The 26349-nt window shown below is 40.5% G+C and overlaps 1 protein-coding gene across 1 annotated transcript; it reads right to left on the bottom strand.

The window, feature by feature from the left end:
• Positions 1-540: 540 nt before the first annotated feature.
• On the bottom strand, positions 541-26140 carry LOC115174579 (uncharacterized protein C14orf132). Its single transcript, XM_029733246.1, has 2 exons — positions 25814-26140; positions 541-1972 (listed from the first exon to the last, which is right to left on the bottom strand). Exons 1-2 carry the CDS (start codon positions 25838-25840, stop codon positions 1748-1750), a joined length of 252 nt encoding a protein of 83 aa, XP_029589106.1. The 5' UTR covers positions 25841-26140; the 3' UTR covers positions 541-1747.
• Positions 26141-26349: the final 209 nt, after the last annotated feature.

The raw sequence follows: 26349 nt of genomic DNA, 5'->3' as shown, positions 1-26349 counted from the left end.
ACATGAATGGGCACAGCTGGGGAGCCAGGCCAAGCCAATCAGAAATAGTTTTCCCCCACAAAAGGGCTTTATTACAGACAGAAATACTCCTCATTTTCATCAGCTGGCCGGGTGGCTGGTGTCAGACGATCAAACAAGTGAAGAAGCCGGATGTGGAGGTCCTGAGCTGGTGTGGTTACACGCGGTCTGTTGTTGTGCGGCCGGTTGGACGTACTACTGAATTCTCTAAAATGACGTTGGAGGCGGCTTATGGTAGAGAAAGGAATATTCAATTATTTGGCAACAGCTATGGTGGACATTCCTGCAGTCAGCATGCCAATTGCACACATTTGTGGCATTATGTTGTGTGACAAAACTGCACATTTTAGAGTGGCCTTTTACTGTCCCCAGCACAAGGTGCACCTGTGTAATGATCATGCTGTTTAATTAGCTTCTTGATATGCAACACCTGTCAGGTGGATGGATTATCTTGGCAAAGGAGAAATGCTCACTAGCAGGGATGTAAAAAAATATTGTGCACAAAATTGGAGAGGAAGAAGCTTTTTGTGTATATGGAACATTTCTGGAATCTTTTATTTCAGCAAATGAAACATGGGACCAACACTTTACATGTTGCGTTTATACTTTTGTTGAGTATTTGGCTTGGAATGCAGTTTGGGTTACAATGTGTTGAGCAACTGTAAAGAGGAAGAAAGATTATCTTAGATCCAAATATACATTCAGACCGACATAAAAATGGTTATGGTTACAGCAGTCACATCAAGAGGCTTGGATCCAAGTGAGTTCTAAGAGCGATGAATCTGGTTTCCACATGTAAATATCTGTGAAAAGTGGATTGCTAAACAGAAAGGAAACAAAAATAACAAGCGGTCACGGTGAACATCAATTTCTATAAATCGTACATCCCGTTCATATGGATTTGAGGTCTGCTAGGGGTGTTTAAGGGAAATAGATTTAGTGTACCCATACTTTCTTTGATATATGAATTTGCTCGGAAAGGATTGTCTATTCAGCACTCAAGGCTCACTTAGGAAGAAAAGGGGAGAACTAGATTTACTTGATCCAAAACCGATAGTGTCAGGTGAACTATATTTTCATGGAGTCAGTAAATAAATCCAAGATCATTAGGCATTCTGTTTCTAGAATGTTTGTCATAAACTCCTAGCTTTGGGCAGATGTCTTTAGAATACAGTAACTTCTGTGGAGTAATGCTTTGAAGATAAAAACATCTCAGTGTTACTTTCCATACAATGATCTCCAAATGCTCCGATTGGCACGTTACAAAGGTTTTGATTTTCAGTGTAGGAATATTGTACGTCCTTTAGGTGATTTCAGAATTGACCAATTAGCTCAGAGGTTATTCAGAGTAGACTATACATCACTGTATACTATTTTCTAGAGTCCGTTCAATATTTAAAGCTTCATCAGAAATGTTAACATTTTTACGTAAAATCAATAGAACTTATGCACACAATATTTCATATTTTTACCTTTGGCTGCAGTAAAATGACCAACATAATACACAAACTCAATTCTGTATTTGTGTTTGTCCCTTGTCTTTCAAAAGCATGGACAAGATGTCAATGCAATAATCATTCACTCCTCTGTATCAGCGTTGCCTTTCAGAGTGGTTATTGGCGGCTGTGGAGTTCTGAACTTATGTCGCTCCCAAGTTTCTGAGCTTATGTTCAAATATCTTGTGCACAACTTCCTCCTGCTGGCAACACTTTATCATGGCTCCCACCACTCAGAAAGTGAAGGCGTACACCACTCCCACGACCACAATGTTCCCAATGGTGGCGGTGATGGCAATCCAAAGCCAGATGGCGTCGCGGGACATGGGCTCCCTCTCCTGCTGGTCATGGGCTGCCATGGAGGCGGCATGGACGCTGGCTGAGGAGTTGAAGAGGGAGTGGTCCGTGCTGTAGTCATCGTTGGGTGACGAGTCCATGAAGGCCCCCGCCATGACAGACTGAAAGAGAAAAGGAAGTCCATTAAACTCAAAGTGGGCAAAATTTCTGAACTTTGCACAGCGGCATTTTATGTATAACCCGAAACACTCCTTCCCTATCAATATAGTCCAGTGGCCTAATCTTCTTCTCCCTTTGGATATTCATTGAATATTCAGTTCATTTATCTCCTTTCCAATATTAAGTAAATAGTCTGAAAACATTTCTGCAATGGCTCTGATTCATTGTGAATGCGGAACCCTTATCTGGAAGGTGAAGGCCATTCGAGCAAATATTTAGATTATAGCAATCATTTAAAACCTTTTCACTAAAATGTATCTACAATAAAGCTATTGGATTGCCAATGGAATGCTTTCCAGCGATAGTATGGAACCTACATATTCCTACACTTACGCATACACATTCAGAACATATCTCAATACCTATCTACAGCAGGGAAGAGGATGGCAACTATGCTCAGAAAATAACACACAGAATATATGAGCTGTGTTTAGGTAGCCAAACCCCACAAATATGACAGTGGGACAAGAAAAGTGTTCTCCTTCACACAGTTGTATCCTATACAACACAGTCCGTAGTAGAGCATCACCAATAGCAGCAAATTACCAATCTGTCACGAGGTCCGTTCTCATTACAGTACAATGGTGAAAGACGTGTTATAATCTGATGAGGCTGCTACCTGTATCTTTGAAACCCTTCTGTGGAGATTAGTCTGTCACATATAAAGTAAATATTCAATGGAGGTTAAGAGATGCAGTATACAAAATAGATTTTGTGAACATTGTCTCAAAGAGGGGATGAAGTCTGAGATCCTTTATGAGTACACCGGGGCAGGGTAGCCTAGTGGTTAGAGCGTTGGACTATAAACCGAAAGGTTGCAAAATCAAATCCCCAAGGTAAAAATCAGTCAACTGCCCCGAACAAGGCAGTTAACCCACTGTTCCTAGGCCGTCATTGAAAATAAGAATTTGTTCTTAACTGACTTGCCTAGTTAAATAAAGGTATAAAATAAAATCCTTTATGAGTACCTTATTTCCTTTGATTCCTATAGAGATGTGTTGTTGGTTCATAGCAAACTAATGAAAAAGAGAGTTTGGGTATTGTGTAGCAGGGGTACAATAAAGTGACAGACAATGTCACATAGAGACCTGATCAAGGAAAGGGCTGTGATGAGTGTCCTGTAGATGTGTCTGTTTTTTCAGGTTTCCACCTGACTGCGCCATCTTTCACACCTCACAGATAATGAAATGAGAGGAATTAAGAGACAATTCACTTGCATGTCAAACGTATAGACTTGTAGGGTAAACAATTCTTTCTATACATTGAAATGTAAAAAAGCTTCTCAAAGACACTTTCCCTCAAATAAAGGAGAACTCATCTCATTGAAGAAATTATGCTTTCAAGAAACTTCCCTTTGATCTTTAACTTGTATATAGAATCAGCCCAGCACATTCTGTTGTTCAGAGAAGATTCAAACCATTTAAAACAGGAGCGGGGAATGTGAACAAATCATAAAATTGTTTCTCAAACATGTTCTTTTTTTTCATTTAAAGCTGTTTACCAATGCAAAGCTGACTGTCGCTGACTTTGTCTGGTAATGGAATACACACTGTCCATTTGTGGACTGGACATCAATTCCAATGTGCCACTCAGAGGTCGACTGCTTAATTGCTATTCAATGCTGTCAATACTTTCCATTTAATAAATACCTTACCAGGTAACTAAGACATAAGAGTGTTGTTTTATTGCATCTGCTAAACATCACTGTCATACACGTGCACACATGCACAGTGACACACACTAAGACGCACAACAACTCCAAACACCTTTCCTCATAGGGACAAGTCAGTGTGCCTATGAAGACAAACCGCTCTGTCCAAATGAGCGATGGCACTCCCACATGCTCATTTGTTCATGCATCGGATTACACACGTTTTTTCTCCAACTAGCCATTAAAGTGCTATGTTCAGGGTAATAGAGGTGCCTGTCACCGCCATAACGGCTTTTTGAAATCGCTTTCTGGCTAGAACAAATGGATCTTGCATATTGGTTTCCCAGTGAAGACCTGTGCTAAATCCCAGCTGAGACAATAATTAAGAGATCAACAAGATAGCAAGGTCTGGAGCCTCGGTACTGCCCTGGCTAGATGACCTGGATTTATTAACTAAATTCAGTTGATTTCTGCACTCCTTTGCTCTTTGTCACTGTCACAATCCCTTTCTATGTAAATCCCCAAGAGTACAGTTAGTCTTTTTAGTCAGTGCTTTCTCCCCCTCACAGTGTCTTGTGTTGCTCTGATGCTCGTTAGATTTTGTTAGGATACCCGCTGATCCTCACATAATGACAGTGAAAAGAAGTGAAAGACATCCCAATTTATGTTCATATACGACCACTTGTTGTAGTATACTTAAGCAATAAGGCCCAAGGGGTATGGTATATGGCCAATATACCACGGATAAGGGTTGTTATTAATCACAATGCAAAGTGGAGTGCCTGGATACAGCCCTTACCCGTGGTATATTGGTCATATACCACAAACCCCCTGAGGTGCCTTATTGCTAATATAAACTGGTCACCAACGTAATTAGAACAGTAAAAATACATTTTTGTCAGACCCGTGGTAAAGGGTCTGATATACCACGGCTGTCAGCTAATCAGCATTCAGGGCTTGAACCACCCAGTTTACAAAGTACAGTATGATAGCGCAAAGAACACCGTACATCTGTCTGTTTTTTATCAGGGGAGGAATCAAAGCATTTCAAAAGAGCTTCCATAGGAGTGAACATCAACAGAGTACAAATCATATCCTCATATGAGTCTCAGCATAGTCCCTGTATATAAGTTGCTGTCTCAAACCCTACAGCCTGGACAGGAGCGTATGTGTTAGAGAGCACTTTGGGATTCCCCTTTACAACACAACTGTCAGAAGCAGTCAATGTCTTTATGTTTCTACAGTCAGTTCCTCAAATAAGCCTCCAGTCGGTTGTCAGTCATGGCACTCTCTGTTCACCAAATGATCTTCGGTCCTATAGCCAGAGGTTTCAGCATGAAGAAAAAGGATGTAACATTCTGTGTTCTATTGCAAGTACAGACTAAATATCCCAAAGCTTGCTGAACAGAACCACTGAATGAGCACTCACATGCCCACTTTGGACTTAGAGCATAGTAATGACACTGAGCACTTCCATCAACTGTAAATTATTCACCTGTGAAGTGCACTTTCTATTATTTCCCCTGGTATCCCAAAATAATCCATCTCTCGTACAAATGGACTACTGAGACAATGGGTAGCAACAGTGACATTCTCCTCTCTTCTCCTAAACACACTGCAAATCTCATCCATTAATTACAGGCTACTGTGCACTCCTATGGTAATGTTCCAGGCCATTATCATGCTATTATTCACACAAACCAAGCAGGGAAAGCATGTGTTTACAGAAAATGCCCAATGTGTTTACAGAAAAAAAATGAGTGTTCCCGTTAAGTAAGGCTATAATTACTGTAAAATAATGCTATTTTCAACAAGTTGAGAATACTACATGCTTTTGAAACGTCCACACAGCATCAGCCACGACTACCTCTCTCACGGCCTCCTCTTATTCTCTCACGAAACAAAAAGGACCCGTCAATCAAAAGGTATACAAATGTCTAAAACTTGAGAAGCCAATATGATATCCTCTCTAACAAAACATAAAGTGAAACACTTCAATCTAGTAAAAAAAAGAGGGTCATTGGCCCACGTAAACGCATTGACTTTTTTACGGACTTGAATATGGAGTCCAATACCTATAAACCCCTGCTTCACATCACAATACAACTCTGAGCTTTACCACTATTTCCCCATATAGACTTTGTTATCCTGTATGCTATTACAGACCAGACATTTAAATCTGCTATATCCTGACCTATGCACATTTATGGCTACGAACTCATTCCATGTCTCTCAGTGAACTCTGTTACTACGGTAACATATTCTATGCAAATGAAGCAAAGGACACTTTGTCATCTTCAGGTACCGTAACAAGGACTACACTATTTAGAAATAGTTCACGACCTACCATTTCATTTGGAATATGTGTTGCAATTATTGGATTTCTGCCTCCACAATCCATAGCCAAGGTATTTTCATTCCCCGGTCATATCCAGCCTACCTCAACATAATGAGTGTGGCATGTCATTTATAGCATGGAAAGCAATGCTGGAACATGCAACCAATTTGACATCACAAAGTAATATCTGGCGAGTTACCATTTCTCAAGCCTGTCTGGTTGAGTGCTATCACACTACTGACGATGGAGAATCTTTGGCAAAACAGAATCAGCCAGCTATTTTAGTTTTTTTCTCTTGTTCCAAATCACTCAGGTCTGTAACAGTACTATGTGCCTGCCTGGGCCCAGCTCAGATCTGTAACAGTACCTTGTGCCTGCCTGGGCCCAGCTCAGATCTGTAACAGTACTATGTGCCTGCCTGGGCCCAGCTCAGATCTGTAACAGTACTATGTGCCTGCCTGGGCCCAGCTCAGATCTGTAACAGTACTATGTGCCTGCCTGGGCCCAGCTCAGATCTGTAACAGTACTATGTGCCTGCCTGGGCCCAGCTCAGATCTGTAACAGTACCATGTGCCTGCCTGGGCCCAGCTCAGATCTGTAACAGTACTATGTGCCTGCCTGGGCCCAGCTCAGATCTGTAACAGTACTATGTGCCTGCCTGGGCCCAGCTCAGATCTGTAACAGTACTATGTGCCTGCCTGGGCCTAGCTCTTCTTTTACTAATCACTGGCCTATCATTGCTGCATGCCCCCTTTAATATTTTTTTTTTACCATGATTCCCTCTGGTCTCTCTTTAGACCTCCTCGCCATATTTCTATCTGCCCCTGGATGAGAATGTCTTATGGGCATGAAGGAAAATAGAAAATGTTAACAGTTTTTTTGAAAAGTGTAGACAATATCATTATATGCCACGATATGACATGCTATCACGATACATCGCCCGGTAAAGGTTAAATAAAATAAAAAAATCGCCCGGTACCATTTTCATATTGAATTATCATTATTAGTTTGGTGCACACCACTACTAATTTCCCATAAAAGTGTGTATCTGGGCTCAGAGTGGGGCTAACCACATCCCTATAACAGCGGTGGCCAACCAGCAACCTGAACAAGACGTCCATCATTCAACCCCGACAAGAAGGACATAGGACTTTCCGCATGCTGCTGGCTCACCGCCTGGGTGAGTCTTCACTGTAGTATGCAACCAGATGATGTGTTAATCATATAGAGGGACATGCGATCTCAGAGATAGCGTTAGCGCCGCTCTGGGGCTGGGCTTCATGTGATGTAACGCTATCCACTGGGATACATTACAGGAAACAGGCTGCTTAGTGTGAGGACATTCACAGGTCATTTATCCATTTCTCCCCAGGCCACACAATGCCAGGAGGGAATAACAAAATGCCCTTACACACACCTACATGCATACACGCACACACGCAAACACACACACAAACAGGCCATTTATCCATTCATCCCCAGGCCAAACAATGAAACAAGGGAGCAACAAAACGCCCACACACAACGGCACCTGCCCGTTTTTCTTTGAATAATAATCACATAAAGACTGTACATCAACAGTCTCGACAAGCTAATTAAAATTTGTTTGCTTCATTATGTACCTTACTGAGAAAATGTCTTCCAAAGAAATCTCTTGCTAGAAACTACAACATATGAGTTGGGTTTGGGAAGAAATAAACAATGTCATACCGGCGGCTGTGGCGGTCATGACATTTTGTTAGCCGGTGATTGTCAAGCAAATAACTGCCGGTTTCACGGTAATTGAGCGTTAATTAACAGAAACGCAATTAGCATCTTCTGGCTTCCACCCATAGTCTACAAGCCACTGATGCAGACCTTTGGAACGTCTACTTTTTAAAAGTCTAATAAATCCATGTAATATAGCCTACAACATCAAAATATATCCATTATTTATATTAGACAGGTCTAAAGAAACATGATATGAAGAAAATGTAGTCTATTTCAGAAGAACAGAATAGCATACTCTGACTTGTCCTTATGTTAGGCCCTGATCTGGCTATGCCACATGGCTGTGGGCTACACTAGTTCATTTAGCTGACAATATTTGCTTAAAATTCTGTGACAATATTTTACATTATTTTATAGTATGAAGAATACAATTGAACATAGTTGAATAAAATAGAAAGGATATTTTCTCCAAAAGGTTTGAGGGAGTGCGCACATGCGGCTATTCTGTTTTGAGCGGATAACAAAGAAACAGGTATGACATGCTATATGCTTAATTTAGAGTTATTTATGTAACTTTAGTTGTGATACAAATGTTGGGCTATATGTTTTAATTTTTAATACATTCTAAGGCTGCATGATGTGACTCTAATGATATGATATGCTTTGTTTCAGTCGCTCATTCACAATTGGACAAGCACTTGATAATGACTCGAATTTCCCGACGGCATCCCTTTTGTGTGGCCGTAATGCCCCCTAAAAAAATCTATGCCTTTTGCGGCAAGTGGCTGTTGTGCCCTTGGGCTGAATATAATAATTATAATTCCCTTCTCCCGGCTGCATGCTCCAAAGCACCTCTCATTCTCAAGGCTCTCTCAGATTTTCTCAATTCTTATTAGACAATGCCTGTAAAGTGATCTGATTCTGCCTCCTCAACCCTCCTCTCCTCCCTTTCTGCATCCTTTGACTCTCTATGTCTCCTATCCTCCCGACCGGCTCGGTCCTCCCCTCCTGCTCCGTGGCTTGACGACTCATTGCGAGCTCACAGAACAGTGCTCCGGGCAGCCGAGCGGAAATGGAGGAAAACTAGCCTCCCTGCGGACCTGGCATCTCTTCACTCCCTCCTCTCTACATTTTCCTCCTCTGTTTCTGCTGCTAAAGCCACTTTCTACCACTCTAACTTCCAAGCATCTGCCTCTAACCCTAGGAAGCTCTTTGCCACCTTCTCCTCCCTCCTGAATCATCCTCCCCCCCTCTCTGCGGATGACTTCGTCAACCATTTTCAAAAGAAGGTTCGACGACATCCGGTCCTCGTTTGTTAAGTCAAACGACACCACTGGTCCTGCTCACATTGCCCTACCCTATGCTTTGACCTCTTTCTCCCCTCTCTCTCCAGATGAAATCTTGCGTCTTGTGACGGCCGGCCGCCCAACAACCTGCCCGCTTGACCCTATCCCCTCCTCTCTTCTCCAGACCATTTCCGGAGACCTTCTCCCTTACCTCACCTCGCTCATCAACTCATCCTTGACTGCTGGCTACGTCCCTTCCGTCTTCAAGAGAGCGAGAGTTGCACCCCTTCTCAAAAAACCTACACTCAATCCCTCCGATGTCAACAACTACAGACCAGTATCCCTTCTTTCTTTTCTCTCCAAAACTCTTGAATGTGCCGTCCTTGGCCAGCTCTCCTGCTATCTCTCTCAGAATGACCTTCTCGATCCAAATCAGTCAGGTTTCAAGGCTGGTCATTCAACTGAGACTGCTCTTCTCTGTGTCACGGAGGCTCTCCGCACTGCTAAAGCTAACTCTCTCTCCTCTGCTCTCATCCTTCTAGACCTATCTGCTGCCTTTGATACTGTGAACCATCAGATCCTCCTCTCCACCCTCTCCGAGTTGGGTATCTCCGGCGCGGCTCACTCTTGGATTGCGTCTTACCTGACAGGTCGCTCCTACCAGGTGGCGTGGCGAGAATCCGTCTCCGCACCACGTGCTCTCACCACTGGTGTCCCCCAGGGCTCAGTTCTAGGCCCTCTCCTATTCTCGCTATACACCAAGTCACTTGGCTCTGTCATATCCTTACATGGTCTCTCCTATCATTGCTACGCAGACGACACACAATTCATCTTCTCCTTTCCCCCTTCTGATAACCAGGTGGCGAATCTCTGCATGTCTGGCAGACATATCAGTGTGGATGACGGATCACCACCTCAAGCTGAACCTCGGCAAGACGGAGCTGCTCTTCCTCCCAGGGAAGGACTGCCCTTTCCAGGATCTCGCCATCACGGTGGACAACTCCATTGTGTCCTCCTCCCAGAGTGCTAAGAGCCTCGGCGTGACCCTGGACAACACCCTGTCGTTCTCCGCTAACATCAAGGCGGTGACCCGATCCTGTAGGTTCATGCTATACAACATTCGCAGAGTACGACCCTGCCTTACACAGGAAGCGGCGCAGGTCCTAATCCAGGCACTGCCTTACACAGTCATCTCCCGTCTGGATTACTGCAACTCCCTGTTGGCGGGGCTCCCTGCCTGTGCCATTAAACCCCTACACCTCATCCAGAACGCCGCAGCCCGTCTGGTGTTCAACCTTCCCAAGTTCTCTCACGTCACCCCGCTCCTCCGCACACTCCACTCGCTTCCAGTTGAAGCTCGCATCTGCTACAAGACCGTGGTGCTTGCCTACGGAGCTGTGAGGGGAACAGCACCTCCGTACCTTCAGGTTCTGATCAGGCCCTACACCCAAACAAGGGCACTGCGTTCATCCACCTCTGGCCTGCTGGCCCCCCTACCTCTGCGGAAGCACAGTTCCCGCTCAGCCCAGTCAAAACTGTTCGCTGCCCTGGCACCCCAATGGTGGAACAAGCTCCCTCACGACGCCAGGACAGCAGAGTCAATCACCCCCTTCCGTAGACACCTGAAACCCCACCTCTTTAAGGAATACCTGGGATAGGATATAGTAATCCTTCTAACCCCCACCCCCCCCAAAAAAGATATAGATGTACTATTGTAAAGTGGTTGTTCCACTGGATATCATAAGGTGAATGCACCAATTTGTAAGTCGCTCTGGATAAGAGCGTCTGCTAAATGACGTAAATGTAAAATGGAAATGGAAATCTGGTCCTTCTCACAGTATCTCGGGCTTTCTCACAGGCTACAAGTGAAGACAGACACAACAAGGACGCAACTGCCTGCGTCCTTATCGAATTCCGAGGCGCATATTGAAGATGTTGGAATAACTGTCCGCATTTGAGTAGGCCTAAACAAACAGCACAAACACTAGCCTATGTCAATCTACTATACCCCATAGTACAAATCTTCACCCATTTTATTGGTCAACTTGTCTTTCTGTCTGAGAAAAAAATATTCCAAACATAGTCTGCAATAGTTGATGTTCCAAAATGCAATCAATTAGCGCGAAAACACAATTCTCAAAAGTTACCGTAAATGTGATTATGCATGTAATGCTTATTATAGAGCCGCATTTTTATGGTGAAATTTTTCTTCCCCAAACTTGAAACTCACATGCCGTCTATGTATGCCAGTTCGGCTCTCCACTGGTTGTAAAGTGGATTTTCCCATGGTTCATTTTCATGCCAGCCAGTTAGGCTATACTCCTCTTGTAAAAAGATACCAATTTTAGCTTCCAATTTCCCTGAGAAGGGAGTGTTTTCAGTAAAGTGGCATTGAAGGAATTTGATAGCAGCCATAGCCCCTGTGGAAATAAGCATATCTGCCAAGACTTTCTGTAACAGACTGTGTATGTATTACTAGAGAGATACGTAGGGAGAAAATATTTAACTGATTATTATTCCTCAGATGTGGCGCATACCCAGCACATTTCACGTTTGAGTAGTTTTCTGCTTTGCATTTGAAATGTCATTGAATCATGACACCACAGACCTCAAGTTCAACTAGAACAACTATAGTCAACACATTACACACAGGAGTGAACAAGGACTGAACGTGGCCACCTTTTTGAATCATCTTGGTTGTGTCCCAAATCACACTCTATCTCCTATACAGTGAACTACTTTTGACCAGAGCCCTATGGGCCATGGTCAAAAGTAGTGCACTATATAGCGAATATGGTGCCATTTGGGATGGGCCCCTTCTCTGGGTTGGTACTGCTGCTACAATAGCAATTCACAGCATTCCACAGTGCAGAGGGCTATAGGGGTGATCCAGAGAACTCTCCTTACTGTACTCCTTGGCCCCCTTTTATCATACTGTTGATGATGAGTCACTGGGCAGATAGATGCCCTCCAGTAAGTCTGAGTTGAACTCTATGACCAGTGTATAGACCAGGAGAAGGACTACTGTACGGGGCAATTGGTTTGTTCTCTACACTGTACGGGGCAATGGGTTTGTTCTCTACACCCTGAACTATGTTTATTTGAGGCACTGGAAGTAATGAGTTACACAGGATGTGGAAGCACTGTCCCTAGACCAGTTGCTTAACAGCATGGATTCTACTGTAGTATACCAAGGTAGAATGGGGACCTCTGACTCCGGCAAGACACCAGGTTCAGACACAGGCTTTATGATGCAATATATAACCTTAGAAGGGCATCATTTAATGGTTCAGTAGTTACAACACAATTTAAAAAATGAAAAATATCGTCTTTAAACAAAAATGAACTTTTCTTCCACTTCATTAGGCCCGAATGTAAAAAAAGCAATGTCTCAGTATCTGTGAATACATTAAATATGATGAACTATGATGTGAAACAATTTAGTCAATCAATAATGATTTTTCCCATTCAATAATAACTACAGACTATAAAAAAATCACATTGACAAATCCTCATCTCTGGGAAACATTGGACCAGCAACATTTCATTTAGATTTACATACTAACTCATCAGGTCGAAAAAGATAACACAATACTGTATATGGAATATAAACTAGAGGTCGACCGATTATGATTTTTCAAATCCGATACCGGTACCGATTATTATGAGGCAAAAAAAAGCCGCTACCGATTAATCGGCCGATTTTTTTAAAAATGTATTTATTTGTAATAATGACAATTACAACAATACTGAATGAACACTTATTTTAAGTTAATATAATACATCAATAAAATCAATTTAGCCTGAAATAAATAATGAAACATGTTCTATTTGGTTTAAATAATGCAAAAACAAAGTGTAGGAGAAGAAAGTAAAAGTGCATTATGTGCCATGTAAGAAAGCTAACGTTTAAGTTCCTTGCTCAGAACATGAGAACATATGAAAGCTGGTGGTTCCTTTTAACATGAGTCTTCAATATTCCCAGGTAAGAAGTTTTAGGTTGTAGTTATTATAGGAATTATAGGAATATTTCTCTCTATACGATTTGTATTTCATATACCTTTGACTATTGGATGTTCTTATAGGCACTTTAGTATTGCCAGTGTAACAGTATAGCTTCCGTCCCTCTCCTCGCTCCTACCTGGGCTTGAACCAGGAAAACATCGACAACAGCCACCCTCGAAGCAGCGTTACCCATGTAGAGGAAGGGGAACAACTACTCCAAGTCTCAGAGTGAGTGACGTTTGAAACGCTATTAGCGCGCACCCGGCTAACTAGCTAGCCATTTCACATCGGTTACACCAGCCTAATTTTGGGAGTTGACAGGCTTTAAGTCATAAACAGCGCAATGCATTGCGAAGAGCTGCTGGCCAAACGCACGAAAGTGCTATTTTGAATGAACGCTTACGAGCCTGGTGCCTACCACCACTCAGTCAGACTGCTCTATCAAATCATAGACTTAATTATAACATAATAACGCACAGAAACACGAGCCTTAGGTCATTAATATGGTCAAATCCGGGAAACTATCACATTTATTCTTTCAGTGAAATACGGAACCGTTCCGTATTTTACCTAAAAGGTGGCATCCATAAGTCTAAATGTTCCTGTTACATTGCACAACCTCCAATGTTATGTCATAATTACGTAAAATTCTGGCAAATTAGTTCGCAACGAGCCAGGCGGCCCAAACTGTTGCATATACCCTGATTCTGCGTGCAAGGAACGCAAGAGAACTGACACAATTTCACCTGGTTAATATTGCCTGCTAACCTGGATTTCTTTTAGCTAAATATGCAGGTTTAAAAATATATACTTCTGTGTATTGATTTTAAGAAAGGCATTGATGTTTATGGTTAGGTACAGTCGTGCAACGATTGTGCTTTTTTTTCGCAAATGCGCTTTTGTTAAATCATCCCCTGTTTGGCGAAGTTGGCTGTCTTTGTTAAAAATAAATAGTCTTCACAGTTCGCAATGAGCCAGGCGGCCCAAACTGCTGCATATACCCCGACTCTGTTTGCAAGAGAAGTGACACATTTTCACTAGTTAAAAGAAATTCATGTTAGCAAGCAATATTAAATAAATATGCAGGTTTAAAAATATATACTTGTGTATTGAGTTTAAGAAACGCATTGATGTTTAAAGTTAGGTACACTTCGGAGCAAAGACAGTCCTTTTTCACGAATGCGCACCACATCGATTATATGCAACGCAGGACTGGCTAGATAAACTAGTAATATCATCAACCATGTGTAGTTAACTAGTGATTATGATTGATTGATTGTTTTTTATAAGATAAGTTTAATGCTAGCTAGCAACTTACCTTGGCTTCTTACTGCATTCACGTAACAGGCAAGCTCCTTGTGGAGTGCAACGTAAAGCAGGTGGTTAGAGCGTTGGACTAGTTAACCATAAGGTTGCATCCCCAAGCTGACAAGGTAAAAATCTGTCATTCTGCCCCTGAACAAGGCAGTTAACCCACCGTTCCTAGGCCGTCATTGAAAATAAGAATGTGTTCTTAACTGACTTGCCTAGTTAAATAAAGGTCTAAAAAAATCTAATAAAAAATAAAAAAAATCGGCAAATCGGTGGCCAAAAATACCGATTACCGATTGTTATGAAAAATTGAAATCGGCCCTAATTAATCGGCCATTCCGATTAAATGGTCGACCTCTATTATAAACGCAGTAAATCACTGCACTCATCAAATATCGCAGATCCTTTGTACATCCCAGACCCAACTACCATGTAATTACGTTCCCTTTGTGCGCTCCCTGGAGAATTCTTAATTGTATATATTTATATACGAGTCGTGACTCGTGAAAATGTATCAGTGCCCATTAATAACTCAAAATATGGTTGTTAGGATGGTTTTGCAATGGTTGTTGAATTTTTTGTATTATCAGTTCATTTACTTTATATACATCTGTTAATGTTAATGGGGGTAAAATAGAACTACTGCCTGATGCACTGCTGTGCAAGTCAGGTAGAGGGGCATTTCCTTCTGCTTTGTAAGGCTAAATATGGACATGCTTGTTCATTCACAGCGCATTGCTATTAACAGGGAGTAGAAGAATGACGGATGACTAAACAAGATTATCTAATGTATGACCACAGTCCTACTGATTAACTTGACCATGCCTGGAATAGGGGCCAAAATATATTTTAAGAAATGTTTAATTCAATTAAGTTTGGAAATAGGGCACCCTGCTTTGGATGCTTCCTTGTGAAGGCAGCTTGGAGAGAAAGGCCCCCTCTGTTTATAGGTAATGGCTCACTAACTCTATGGCATCCCACACTGCCATTTTCATTAGCACTCCAATTTCCTTTCTCTACAGGGTAAACAACCTACGAGCATTATGGGTGTACATCCTCATTTATTTACACGCGGAGGCATCGGGAGACCTGGATATCAGCATAATCACCCTCTCTACAGAATACACTGGAAAACCATGAAAAGTGACACGTTTATAACATAAACATCAGTGTTTAAAACTTAAACATCAGGAATTTAGGTTTGCCAATAGACGGGTTAGCTAACAACGTCACGAAAATGATGTGTGCGCTTCCATGGGGCAGAAGTCATTGTGTTGTTGTGATTCTGGATGGCCAGATTGCTAGCAAAAATGACAAGAAACTGCCATGTGGGCAATGGTAAGTGGCTCGTTTCAGCTTGTTTCATCTTGCTCTTGATACTATGTCTTGTTTTGAGGTGTTTTTGATTCCAAGTCAATGCTAATATGGGAATAATTTGCTAGCTAGCTAGCCAACAACTGTAACGATGTATTTGAGAGACAACAAGTGCTCATTGTGCAATTTTATTATTGTTTTCAATAAACATTGGAGACTAAATATAACATCTATAAGTGTTCTAATCTTAAACACAGGTGTTTAGAATGCAAGATTAAACATGATAGTCCGCTTTTTCCAGTAAGTTTCTAACCAGAACAACTATATCTCCTAAGTGTTCAGATTTTAAACACTAGTGTTTACTTTCCCAACGTCCTGTTTCGAGTATATTTAGTCATTAGAAATGTATGACTTGCCATGCCTTTTACTCAGATCAGTGTTTGGACTGCCATCAGACTGTTAAACAGCCATCACTAACACAGAGATGTTGCTGCCTACAATACATACAGACGTGAAATCATTGTCCACTTTAATACATTGATCACTAGTCACTTTAATAATGCCACTTTAACAATGTTTACATATCTTGCATTACTCATCTCATATGTATATACTGTATTTTATACCATCTATTGCATCTTGCCTATGCTGCTCTGTCATTGCTCATCCATATATTTAAATGTATATATTCTTATTCCGTCCCACTCATTCTGATTGCAGGTGTGATAAAAAATATTCAAATTCTTGGATATCCTTCCTCTGGCTGGATTGCAATAGGATTTTCAGACCACAATGCCGAGGATAGCTAGGCCATAACTAAAGGCCTCATGAAAAGTTTGTCTTTGTAATGGGTTTACTTTTAATTTAAAAACATTCGCTTAGACAGTCACTTGGTGAAGGCTTCAGGAATAGAAGTTATTGAACTCAACAACCATGTCTCTTTCACTAACAAATAGTGATGTTAGGTTTGATACCGGAGCTCTGAGGCATGCATCAAAATTGCTAAGCAGTTTAATTCAAAGCAGTGTAACGATGCCTGTACGACTTTATCAGAAGCACATGATCAATGACGTCCGAAGCTTCATTTCGTCAAACAACCACCTGATTGGTTTGGTATTGGTTTCGGTAGAAGACAAAAAGACTACTCTGCACACAATACACCGTGTGGGACGTCATCTATAATCATTTGGATGCTCTACATTCTTTTGACCAGCAGGTGCTACTAGTGTACACTGTGTTGATCAAAGCCTTAAGTAATAAACCTATATTCGACACAATTGGCTGGAAAGAGTTCAATGCTTTAGGAAGCTTCATTTCCCCATCACTACTAACAAACACAGTAATGGGTGGGTATCTCTCACATTCACTCAAAAGGCATTTATGGAAATATGAAAATATGGCTTTACATCCTACAGTGTTGAAATAACACCCCCAGTGTTTAGTGTTTAAATCCTAAACGCCTTATGCTGAATAAACATGTTCATATGTTTAAAAAGTATAACAGCAAATAAACATGTTCTTGTGTTTACAATCAAAACACTGTGACGAGTTTTCATTGATAATCTAAATGCCTTGACGCATTTAAAAAGTGTTACAGAAAAGTGTTTATGTGTCTTAAACACTTGGTTTAACAGTGTATGCTGATCTTTTTGCCATAGCTCCAGTCACTCTGATTCAGATCATTATGGCATGATCAGATATCCTTTCATGCACTGTGTCAGCAGTCTACTGAGAAGAAACAGTCATAATCCAAGAAAGATCTCACAACTGCTTAATCTTTTCTGTGCTTCATGTACACGAACAGGGCGCTTGTGCCCCACCCGGAGAGCTGTTGCCGTCCCGCAATATTTCACCCCATGTCTGTAAATTCACCCATTCAGAGAGAGCCAGCTAGCTAGAGCATGGCACATTACTACTGGAGAGCTGGGAGCCAGAAGCCATCATTCTCGCCCCGCTAATTACAGTACATGCACTCTGACACACCCCTGGGCTAAGCTGAGGAAAATTGTATCGCCGCCTGTAGCTTAGATCCAAAGACAAGCACTTGGTTGGTGTGATAAGGAGGATGGTGTCAAGGTCTGAAAGCAATTTTATCTGGTGACCAGTCGAGTGGGCCAAGAAGTGACAGACCACTTCCTGATCCTACTGTACACACACCCATAAAGCTAGTGGTGTAAAGTAGTTAAGTAAAAAATACTTTCAAGTACTACTTAAGTAGTTTTTTGGAGAATCTGTACTTTACTTTACTATATATAATTTTGACAACTTTTACTTTTACTTCACTACATTCCTACATTTTTTAAAACTTTTTACTCCATACATTTTCCCTGACAACCAAAAGTACTTTAGCCTCTGGCCTGGCGGACTCACTAAACACAAGAGTGTGCCCCTGGTTATACATACATTTTAAAAACAAGAAAATGGTGCCGTCTGCTTTGCTTAATATAAGGAATTTTAAATTATATATACTTTTACTTTTCATACTTAAGTATATTTTTGCAATTACATTTACTTGTTAAACTTAAGTATATTTGAAACCAAATACTTTTAGACTTTTACTCAAGTAGTATTTTACTCTCTGACTTTCATTTTTACTTGAGTAACTTTCTACTCAAGTAAAAATATAAAGTATCTTTACTTTTACTCAAGTATGAAAATTGGGCACTTTTTCCACCACTGCATATAGCATGTGTAGATCCAGCAGAGGCAGCACTTACAGTATGTCTACTATAACCATCACTAGCTGGTTGGCTGGCTGACTGGCTGGCTGATCAGCTACAGTGGATATTAAAAGTCTACACACCCCTGTTAAAATGCCAGGTTTTTGTGATGTAAAATAACGAGACAAAGATAAATCATGTCAGAACTTTTTCCACCTTTAATGTGACCTACAGTATAACGTGAACAATTCAATTGAAAAACAAACTGAAATCTTTGAGGGGGAAAAATAAAAAATAGAAAACTCACAATAACCTGGTTGCATAAGTGTGCACACCCTTAAACTAATACTTTGTTGAAGCACCTTTTGATTTTATTACAGCACTCAGTCTTTTTGGGTAGGAGTCTATTAGCATGGCACATCTTGATGTGGCAATATTTGCCCACTCTTCTTTGCAAAAGCGCTCCAAATCTGTCAGATTGCGAGGACATCTCCTGTGCACAGCCCTCTTCAGATCACCCCAGAGATGTTCAATTGGATTCAGGTCTCGGCTCTGGCTGGGCCATTCCAAAACGTTAATCTTCTTCTGGTGAAGCCATGCTTTCGTGGATTTGGATGTGTGCTTTGGGTCGTTGTCGTGCTGAAAGGTGAACTTCCTCTTCATCTTCAGGTTTCTAACGGACGCCTGAAGGTTTTGTGCCAAAATTGCTTGGTATTTGGAACTTTTCATAATTCCCTCCACCCTGACTAAGGCCCCGGTTCCAGCTGAAGAAAAACAGCCCCAAAGCATGATGCTGCCACCACCATGCTTCACTGTGGGTATGGTGTTCTTTGGGTGATGTGCAGTGTTGTTTTTGCGCCAAACACACCTTTTGGAATTATGGCCAAAAAGTTCAACCTTGGTTTCATCAGACCATAACACATTTTCCCACGTGCTTTTGGGGGACTTGATGTTTGTTTTTGCAAGCTTCAGCCGGGCTTGGATGTTTTTCATTGTAAGAAAAGGCTTCCGTCTTGCCACCCTACCACATAGCCCATTCATATGAAGAATACGGGAGATTGTTGTCACATGTAGCACACAGCCAGTACTTGCCAGATATTCCTGCAGTTCCTTTAATGTTGCTGTAGGCCTCTTGGAAGCCTCCTGACCAGTTTTCTTCTCGTCTTTTCATACATTTTGGAGGGACGTCCAGTTCTTGGTAATGTCTCTGTGGTGCCATATTTTCTCCACTTGATGATGACTGTCTTCACTATGTTCCATGGTATATGCAATGCTTTGGAAATTCTTTTGTACCCTTCTCCTGACTGATATCTTTCAACAATGAGATCCCTCTGATGCTTTGGAAGCTCTCTGCGGACCATGGCTTTTGCTCTGAGATGCAACTAAGAAAATGTCAGGAAAATCCTACTAGAACAGCTGAACTTTATTTGTGATTAATCAGAGTCACTTTAAATGATGGCAGGTGTGTAATGACTTCTATTTAACATGAGTTTGAATGTGATTGGTTAATTCTGAACACAGCCACATCCCCAGTTATAAGAGGGTGTGCACACTTATGCAACCAGGTTATTGTAAGGTTTCCATTTTTCCCCCTCAAAGATTTCAGTTTGATTTTCAATTGAATTGTTCACATTATAGGTCACATTAACAGTAGAAAAAGTTCTAACATGATTTATCTTTGTCTCAATCTTTTACATCACAAAAACCTGGCATTTTAACAGGGGTGTGTAGACTTTTTATATCCACTGTATGTATCCATGGGATCTGCAGTCACAGCCATCCTGACTATCAGTTCCTTTCAGATAGGGTTTTGTTTCAGTACCAGTTGTAGCCTACCCACCCTCTACAAATCTATGGAAGCCACTAACAAGCATCTCACTTACTGACAGCTGATGTGTGCTGTAAATTAATTTAGTAACAGACAACATTAATGATCAAAACCAAGGATGTATAGAATAGTATGAGAGCATGAAATAGAAAAAAGGAATGTAGAAGATTGATGCTAAAATCCGTGTATGTGACATATAACACACACAGCATGAGTCTTGCACAAGCTGTATAACTATTCCTCTTTAGTTGAGGGTATAAAAATGAAATTTTCATAAGCAGTGGCCAAACAGAGAGGAGAAATTCAATAAGAGTTGAAAGAAGCATCGGTATCAGCGGCAAGAGATAAACGGAATGGCTTAATTAGGAATAATGGGAAATCTTGATTGCAATCATGGACATTATAAAAAAAATTGCAAACTTCAAGCATTCTTCATCATCTGTCAAAACATAAAAGGAATATAGCCCACGGTTAATTTGCATCAAGGGCACAAAATGAAGGATATGATTAAAAGTAAAGTCACTTAGCAAAACATTAGGACTCATTACATGGTGGCTCCTATTTGAGATTAAGGCTAGCAGAGAGAGAGAGAAAAATGTGTTAAGAAAGCACAGTAAATGTTAAGACTGTTTATACCACAAACAAGGTAATGAGTTTATGTGCGACCCAGATGATTGCTCTCTCTCTGGTTTCCAATGGACAGGTAGACTCTAAAAAATGCTGGGTTAAAAACAACACAATTTGGCTAAATATTGGATAGAACACATGTTGGGTTATTTTGACCCAGCCAGTTGGGTCACAAACAACTAATTTTTTCTATAAGTTGGGTTGTTGGTGCTGGGTTATTTAGCTATGATCCACCCAGTCAGAGCAGAATACTGGAGGCGTGGCTTAGTAGGGGCGTGACTTTCAGACAGTTATTTTGGCTACCTTTGAGAGAAAATGTCATTTCAGTTAATCTGTTCTGTTGTATTGTCAGTACATGTTGAGCACAGACAGGTTTGTATCTTTAATAAGGCTTACACAAGATTATGAGTTCCTATGCATATCCCAATGTTGGTATAGTTACCACTTTGTTATAATATTTAAATCCATTTTTTTTATATAAATGTCACATTAAAATGTGTAATGTGATAAAATATTGAAGGGAAATAAACATTTGCAGTGTACAAACTTGATGATGATCATGAATTACATTTATTCTCACAGGTGTCCAAAAATAACTATCTGAAAGCCATGCCCCGAATAGGCCACGCCATTGGATTACCCAAACATGGGTTAATTTAACCGTCAATTGGGTTATTATTCACTTTCATGCTGGGTTGACCCAGCAGATGGGTATTTTTTAACCCTCTTTAGTCAATTTCAGCAGCCCCACGAAAATCGAACTTGCGTAACATAAACATCCCCATAAAAATCTGTCTGTTTAAGCTAAAGTTATCATATATATATATATATATATATATATATATATATATATATATATATATATACTGTATATATTAAGATATATTGTTTTTGCATTGGCTGCATCTCAATCCACCGCATCCGCCAATATCGGCCTTCCGCATCTGCAGTTAAAGGTGGCAGAGCTACAGCAGTGTTTGTCAGACCATGAGTCATCCCGAAAATCGGTCATCTCATGAAAATGTCTGTAGCATCTGAACGGTGGCCTACAAAACTATTATGACTCCTCTATTGCGACCCGTGTTTTGTTCTAGGATGCCCCTTAGCCTCACAAGACTCGCCTGAAGGTAGCCCGGGACCAGTAAAAAAATAAATAAATGGAAGTATATATGGAAGTTTCCTGATCTTTCTTATATTGCTCAGATATAGCAATAGGCCATTCCCCCCCAGGAGGAATGACCTATTGGGGACGTGGCTTTAAGATAAGTATTTTTGGCCACCTGTGGGAGGAGTAAATGTTGTTCCTGTTCATCATGTTATGTTTGTACACTGCAAGTTAAAATGTCCCTTCAATATTTTTGCACATTACATATATTAAATATACAATTAATAACATTATTTAAATATCATAACAAAATATCATAACAAATCCCAACACTGGGATATGCATAGGCACTTGAGGAACTCAACTTGTGTAAGCCTCATTAAGCTACAAAAGTGTCGGAGCACACCATTAATGCGTTTGACAATACTACAAAACAGATAAACCGTAATGACATTTACTCTCACCGGGGACCAAAAATAACGACCCGAAAGCCACGCCACTACTAACCCACGCTTCCAGTGTTCTGATCTGACACGGTGGATCATAGCTCAATAACCCAACTAAATGACACAACTGGCTGGGTCAAAAATAACCCAAAGTGTGTTCTGTCCACTATCTACTGGATATTATAGGTGAATGCACCAATTTGTAAGTCGCTCTGGATAAGAGCGTCTGCTAAATGACTTAAATGTAAATGTAAATGTAAATTTACCCAGCGATGGGTTGTTTTTAACCCAACATTTTTTTTGTGTATGAAGGCATAATGAGACAGAAGAGAGAAATGTAACAATAAGAACGTAATAAGAATGTGAGTAATGTAATAAGAATGGGAGTAATGTAATAAGAGTAGGAAGTGAGAAACTGAGGCACTTAGTGCTTATTCTTAAGCCTGCATAGTTACCAAGTTCTGTCATAGCAGACTCATGTTGGAACAATATGGCAAAGGAGCATCTCAGAGGGCTCTCCAGCATTAATATGAAAGTGACTAGCTCCTGCCTGTCAGCCAGGGCATCGAGGGCGAGATGACACTGAGCAGAGCAGAGAGCGTCGTGGAGAAGTCAGGCAGAGAAATTTGGCGCCCAGGTCAGAGACTAATGGAGAGCTCCCTCAACGTGGCAGGCAGAGCTGTGTCACCCTCTCTATCTTACCGATGCCGTCCTCCCAACAGCCATCACTTCCTCGCACCGTCGCACAGCTGTCTAGAGCCGTGGAGGAAAACCACCTAAATATTTCCCGACACATCACCCAGACCTAGACTCTGAACACCCACAGCAACAGAGAAAGCCATGATTAATACTGTTTTGTAGTTGACAGATGATTGAGGATGTGTCATTGACATGTACTGTATGGATGGATGTCGAGTGGAATGAGTGGTGACATGAAGATGTATGATGGCGTCCTAGCTCATGGTTATACTCTTATGATTCAGTAATATCAGTCTTTATTTTGTATTTCCCTACAGTAACCTGAAAGTTCTGTATGTTAATTGCACAATGTGTTGACCAACACATTCAGTCTGGGCTTTGTTGTGTACTATGGTCAGCTTTATTGAGGAACTTAAACTTTCATCCCTGTCAGAAAGCCTCTAAATACAAGAGAATTCAGCTGATACCTCTACATTCCAAGTTATCAGGCACCTGGCTAACACCACACACTGCAAGATGTTTGGTTTCAACAAATTATTATTAACTGGTTCCACTGGGTTCTTTTTTCGGCCCAAGTGTTACCTGAACTAAAAACAAATAGTTGGCGCAAACTTAGCTCCAACTTAAAAAAAAACATAGGCAGAAATTCAGTCAACTTAAAACGATGTGTTCGCTAAAATTCACTCAAAAATATGACTTACCTAAAAAAGCCTGTGGAGGAACTATTGTTTCAAACATACAATGTTTTCATATTTGACAGACGTTGACATGTAGACAGTAATTCATATTCCACGTCCTCACCTGGGATTTGAATTCACAACCTCTTCCAATCTTCTTGCTACCACAACCATGTTCGTGTCAATGACTTATTTCACCTGCATTGCTACACTTTGCACTTCAAAGTAAATCTCAGCTCTGTTAAAGGTACACTCAAGCAAAACTATTGTATTTAGTGATTAACATTAATTAACATTAAAACAGATGAATATGCCCCACCAAGAGTAGACAACTACACAGAAAAACCTACAATTGCTGAAATAAGTCAATAATATCAATGGTGAGAGAATAGGTATATAAACTGACACTTGACACAGATATGGTGGCATAGCCGGAAGATTGGAATGACATGAACCAAGAGGCTGTGAGTTCAAATCCCAGGTGAGGACATGTTGAATAATAACTACTGTATAAATGAACATTCACAATGTAAACATGTATGTCTAATATACATTACCAGTCAAAAATTTCAACACGCCTACTCATTCAAGGGTTTTTCATTATTTTCTACATTGTAGAATAATAGTGAAGATGTCAAACCTATTAAATAACACATATGGATGGAATCATGTAGTAGGCAAAAAAGTGTTAAACTAAATCAAAATATATATTTATATTTGAGATTCTTCGAAGTAGCCACCCTTTGACTTGATGACAGCTTTGCACACGCTTGGCAAAAATATATTTTGATTTGTTTAACACTTTTTTGGTTACTACATGATTCCATATGTGTTATTTCATTGTGTTTATGTCTTCACTACTATTCTACAATGTAGAAAATAGTAAACATATAGAAAAACCCTTGAATGAGTAGGTGTGTCCAAACTTTGGACTGGTACTGTATGTATGTTAAAAATATTGTACGTTAAAAGCACTCTGTGTGTCTGTAACCAGTTGCACTGCCTTTTTTGTTAAGATGCCCAAATAATAATTTAAAGTTGAATGATTATATGAGACAACTTGAGCAAGCACATAATTTTGAATTGACAATATTTGCCTACGTTTTCTCAAATTTAAGCTAAGTTTGGGACAACTATTTTTGGGGGGTTCCCCTTGCCCACCCTTGTCCACCCTAATGACGCTCATGTTTTGTAAAAAATAAATGTTCATGCATGTGCAGCCCTGAGGGCATGACACGCATAATCAGAGAAATGTAAATAGGCTAGCAATGAAAATCATGGTGAATCGTAAACATTGTCCATGATCCGGTGTGCTATTGTCATGTTTCATTTATTACAGTCTTTATGAGGAGTTACAAGTTCAAGATAATAGTGGCAAATTACATTTCGCATTGCAAATCAATTTTTTTGCACTATGGCATGGTAACCTGACATATAATACCTAGAATAGCCTATCTTAATAGATATTGATCAACTCCAAGTCTATTATAATTGCGTATATCTCATCTGGGCTGATTACATTTGATTACTTTAATTATCCTGTTGATTACAAAGTTGTCTGACATCTCAGTCAGACATAAGAACTGCATTGATGATCAGAGGAACATCAGCGTGGACAAAATAATAGAAAATGGATGAAAACACGTATGCATATTTGTTATGTTTTTTATATGATTACTAATTTAATTACATTACATTTCATAACTTTAGCCTAATCTAATTCGTGCTAAAATCGTATCATTTCCTAAAGCTTAGCGACCAAACGTTATATTTTGAAAAAAATCAACAAGTTGTATTACAGTCGGTTTAAAAAACGACATTGATCTCAAGATTTAGGGTGGGATGCGTGTTACAACTGTTCGTCCGCGAAAGGTTATTTTAGCTTGTTGGTGACAAAATCAAGTTCATCGGGAGAGAGAGAAACTTCGTGCGTATGTCGGTAGGAAATAAATAACCCATACAGCCGTCATATAGAAGGGGTTTACTCCTTACTGCCTTCTGCACATTAGTAAGCTTTTGACAACGCATTTGGCCTATTCGTTCTAATAATTATTAGGCGATAATTGCATGGAAACCACACATAACTTCGCTTGATTACCAACACCAAAAATGTCACAGACTCTTACCTGCGCAGCCATAAATGAGAGATCCATCGTGTTACGCGTGTGAGAACAGTACACCGTTGACTACCTTGAAATAGTGTCGAGTCGCCCTAGTATTCTCCAAAATGTAATTAGAACGTTTTTCCCATCAACATTCTCAGATCCAGCCAACGTTCATAGCGTATGCAAGTGGCGTAGCCGAGTAGGCGACTATTGTATTGGAACATACGACAACCTCACAGAGAGGGAAAGAGTGTGTTTCTGTGTGTGTGTGAGAGAGAGAGAAGTCAGAATCATGTCGCACCTTTGGTCCTCTTTTTAATAGCCTACAGTGATATTAACCCTAACTGCTAATCATGCAGTGTCTTCGAGAGTAGTTATGACAGTCTAATTGAGCTGTCTCGTCTACTCTTAGCACATTTATCTGTGAATTTTGAAATACAACAAGAGCTTGTGCTTCAGAAACCATGTCTGTTTGCAATATTTAAAGAGCACCGTATTTCATGAAGCAATTAATCATGCACTGTCTGAGTACCTATGTTAAATGCAAAAGAGGCTGT

This window comes from Salmo trutta, chromosome 35 (genome assembly GCF_901001165.1).
Source record: "Salmo trutta chromosome 35, fSalTru1.1, whole genome shotgun sequence".
NCBI lineage: Eukaryota > Metazoa > Chordata > Actinopteri > Salmoniformes > Salmonidae > Salmo > Salmo trutta.
This window is presented reverse-complemented; position numbering and strand designations above follow the sequence as displayed.

What these genes read in the sequence shown, in the direction of transcription:
- LOC115174579 (XM_029733246.1), bottom strand. Translation starts at nt 25,840, where the DNA reads ATGGATCTCTCATTTATGGCTGCGCAG. An exon ending in TCTCATTTATGGCTGCGCAG is followed by an intron (nt 1,973 to 25,813) that starts GTAAGAGTCTGT and finishes TTTCTCTTTCAG; the next exon opens with TCTGTCATGGCGGGGGCCTT.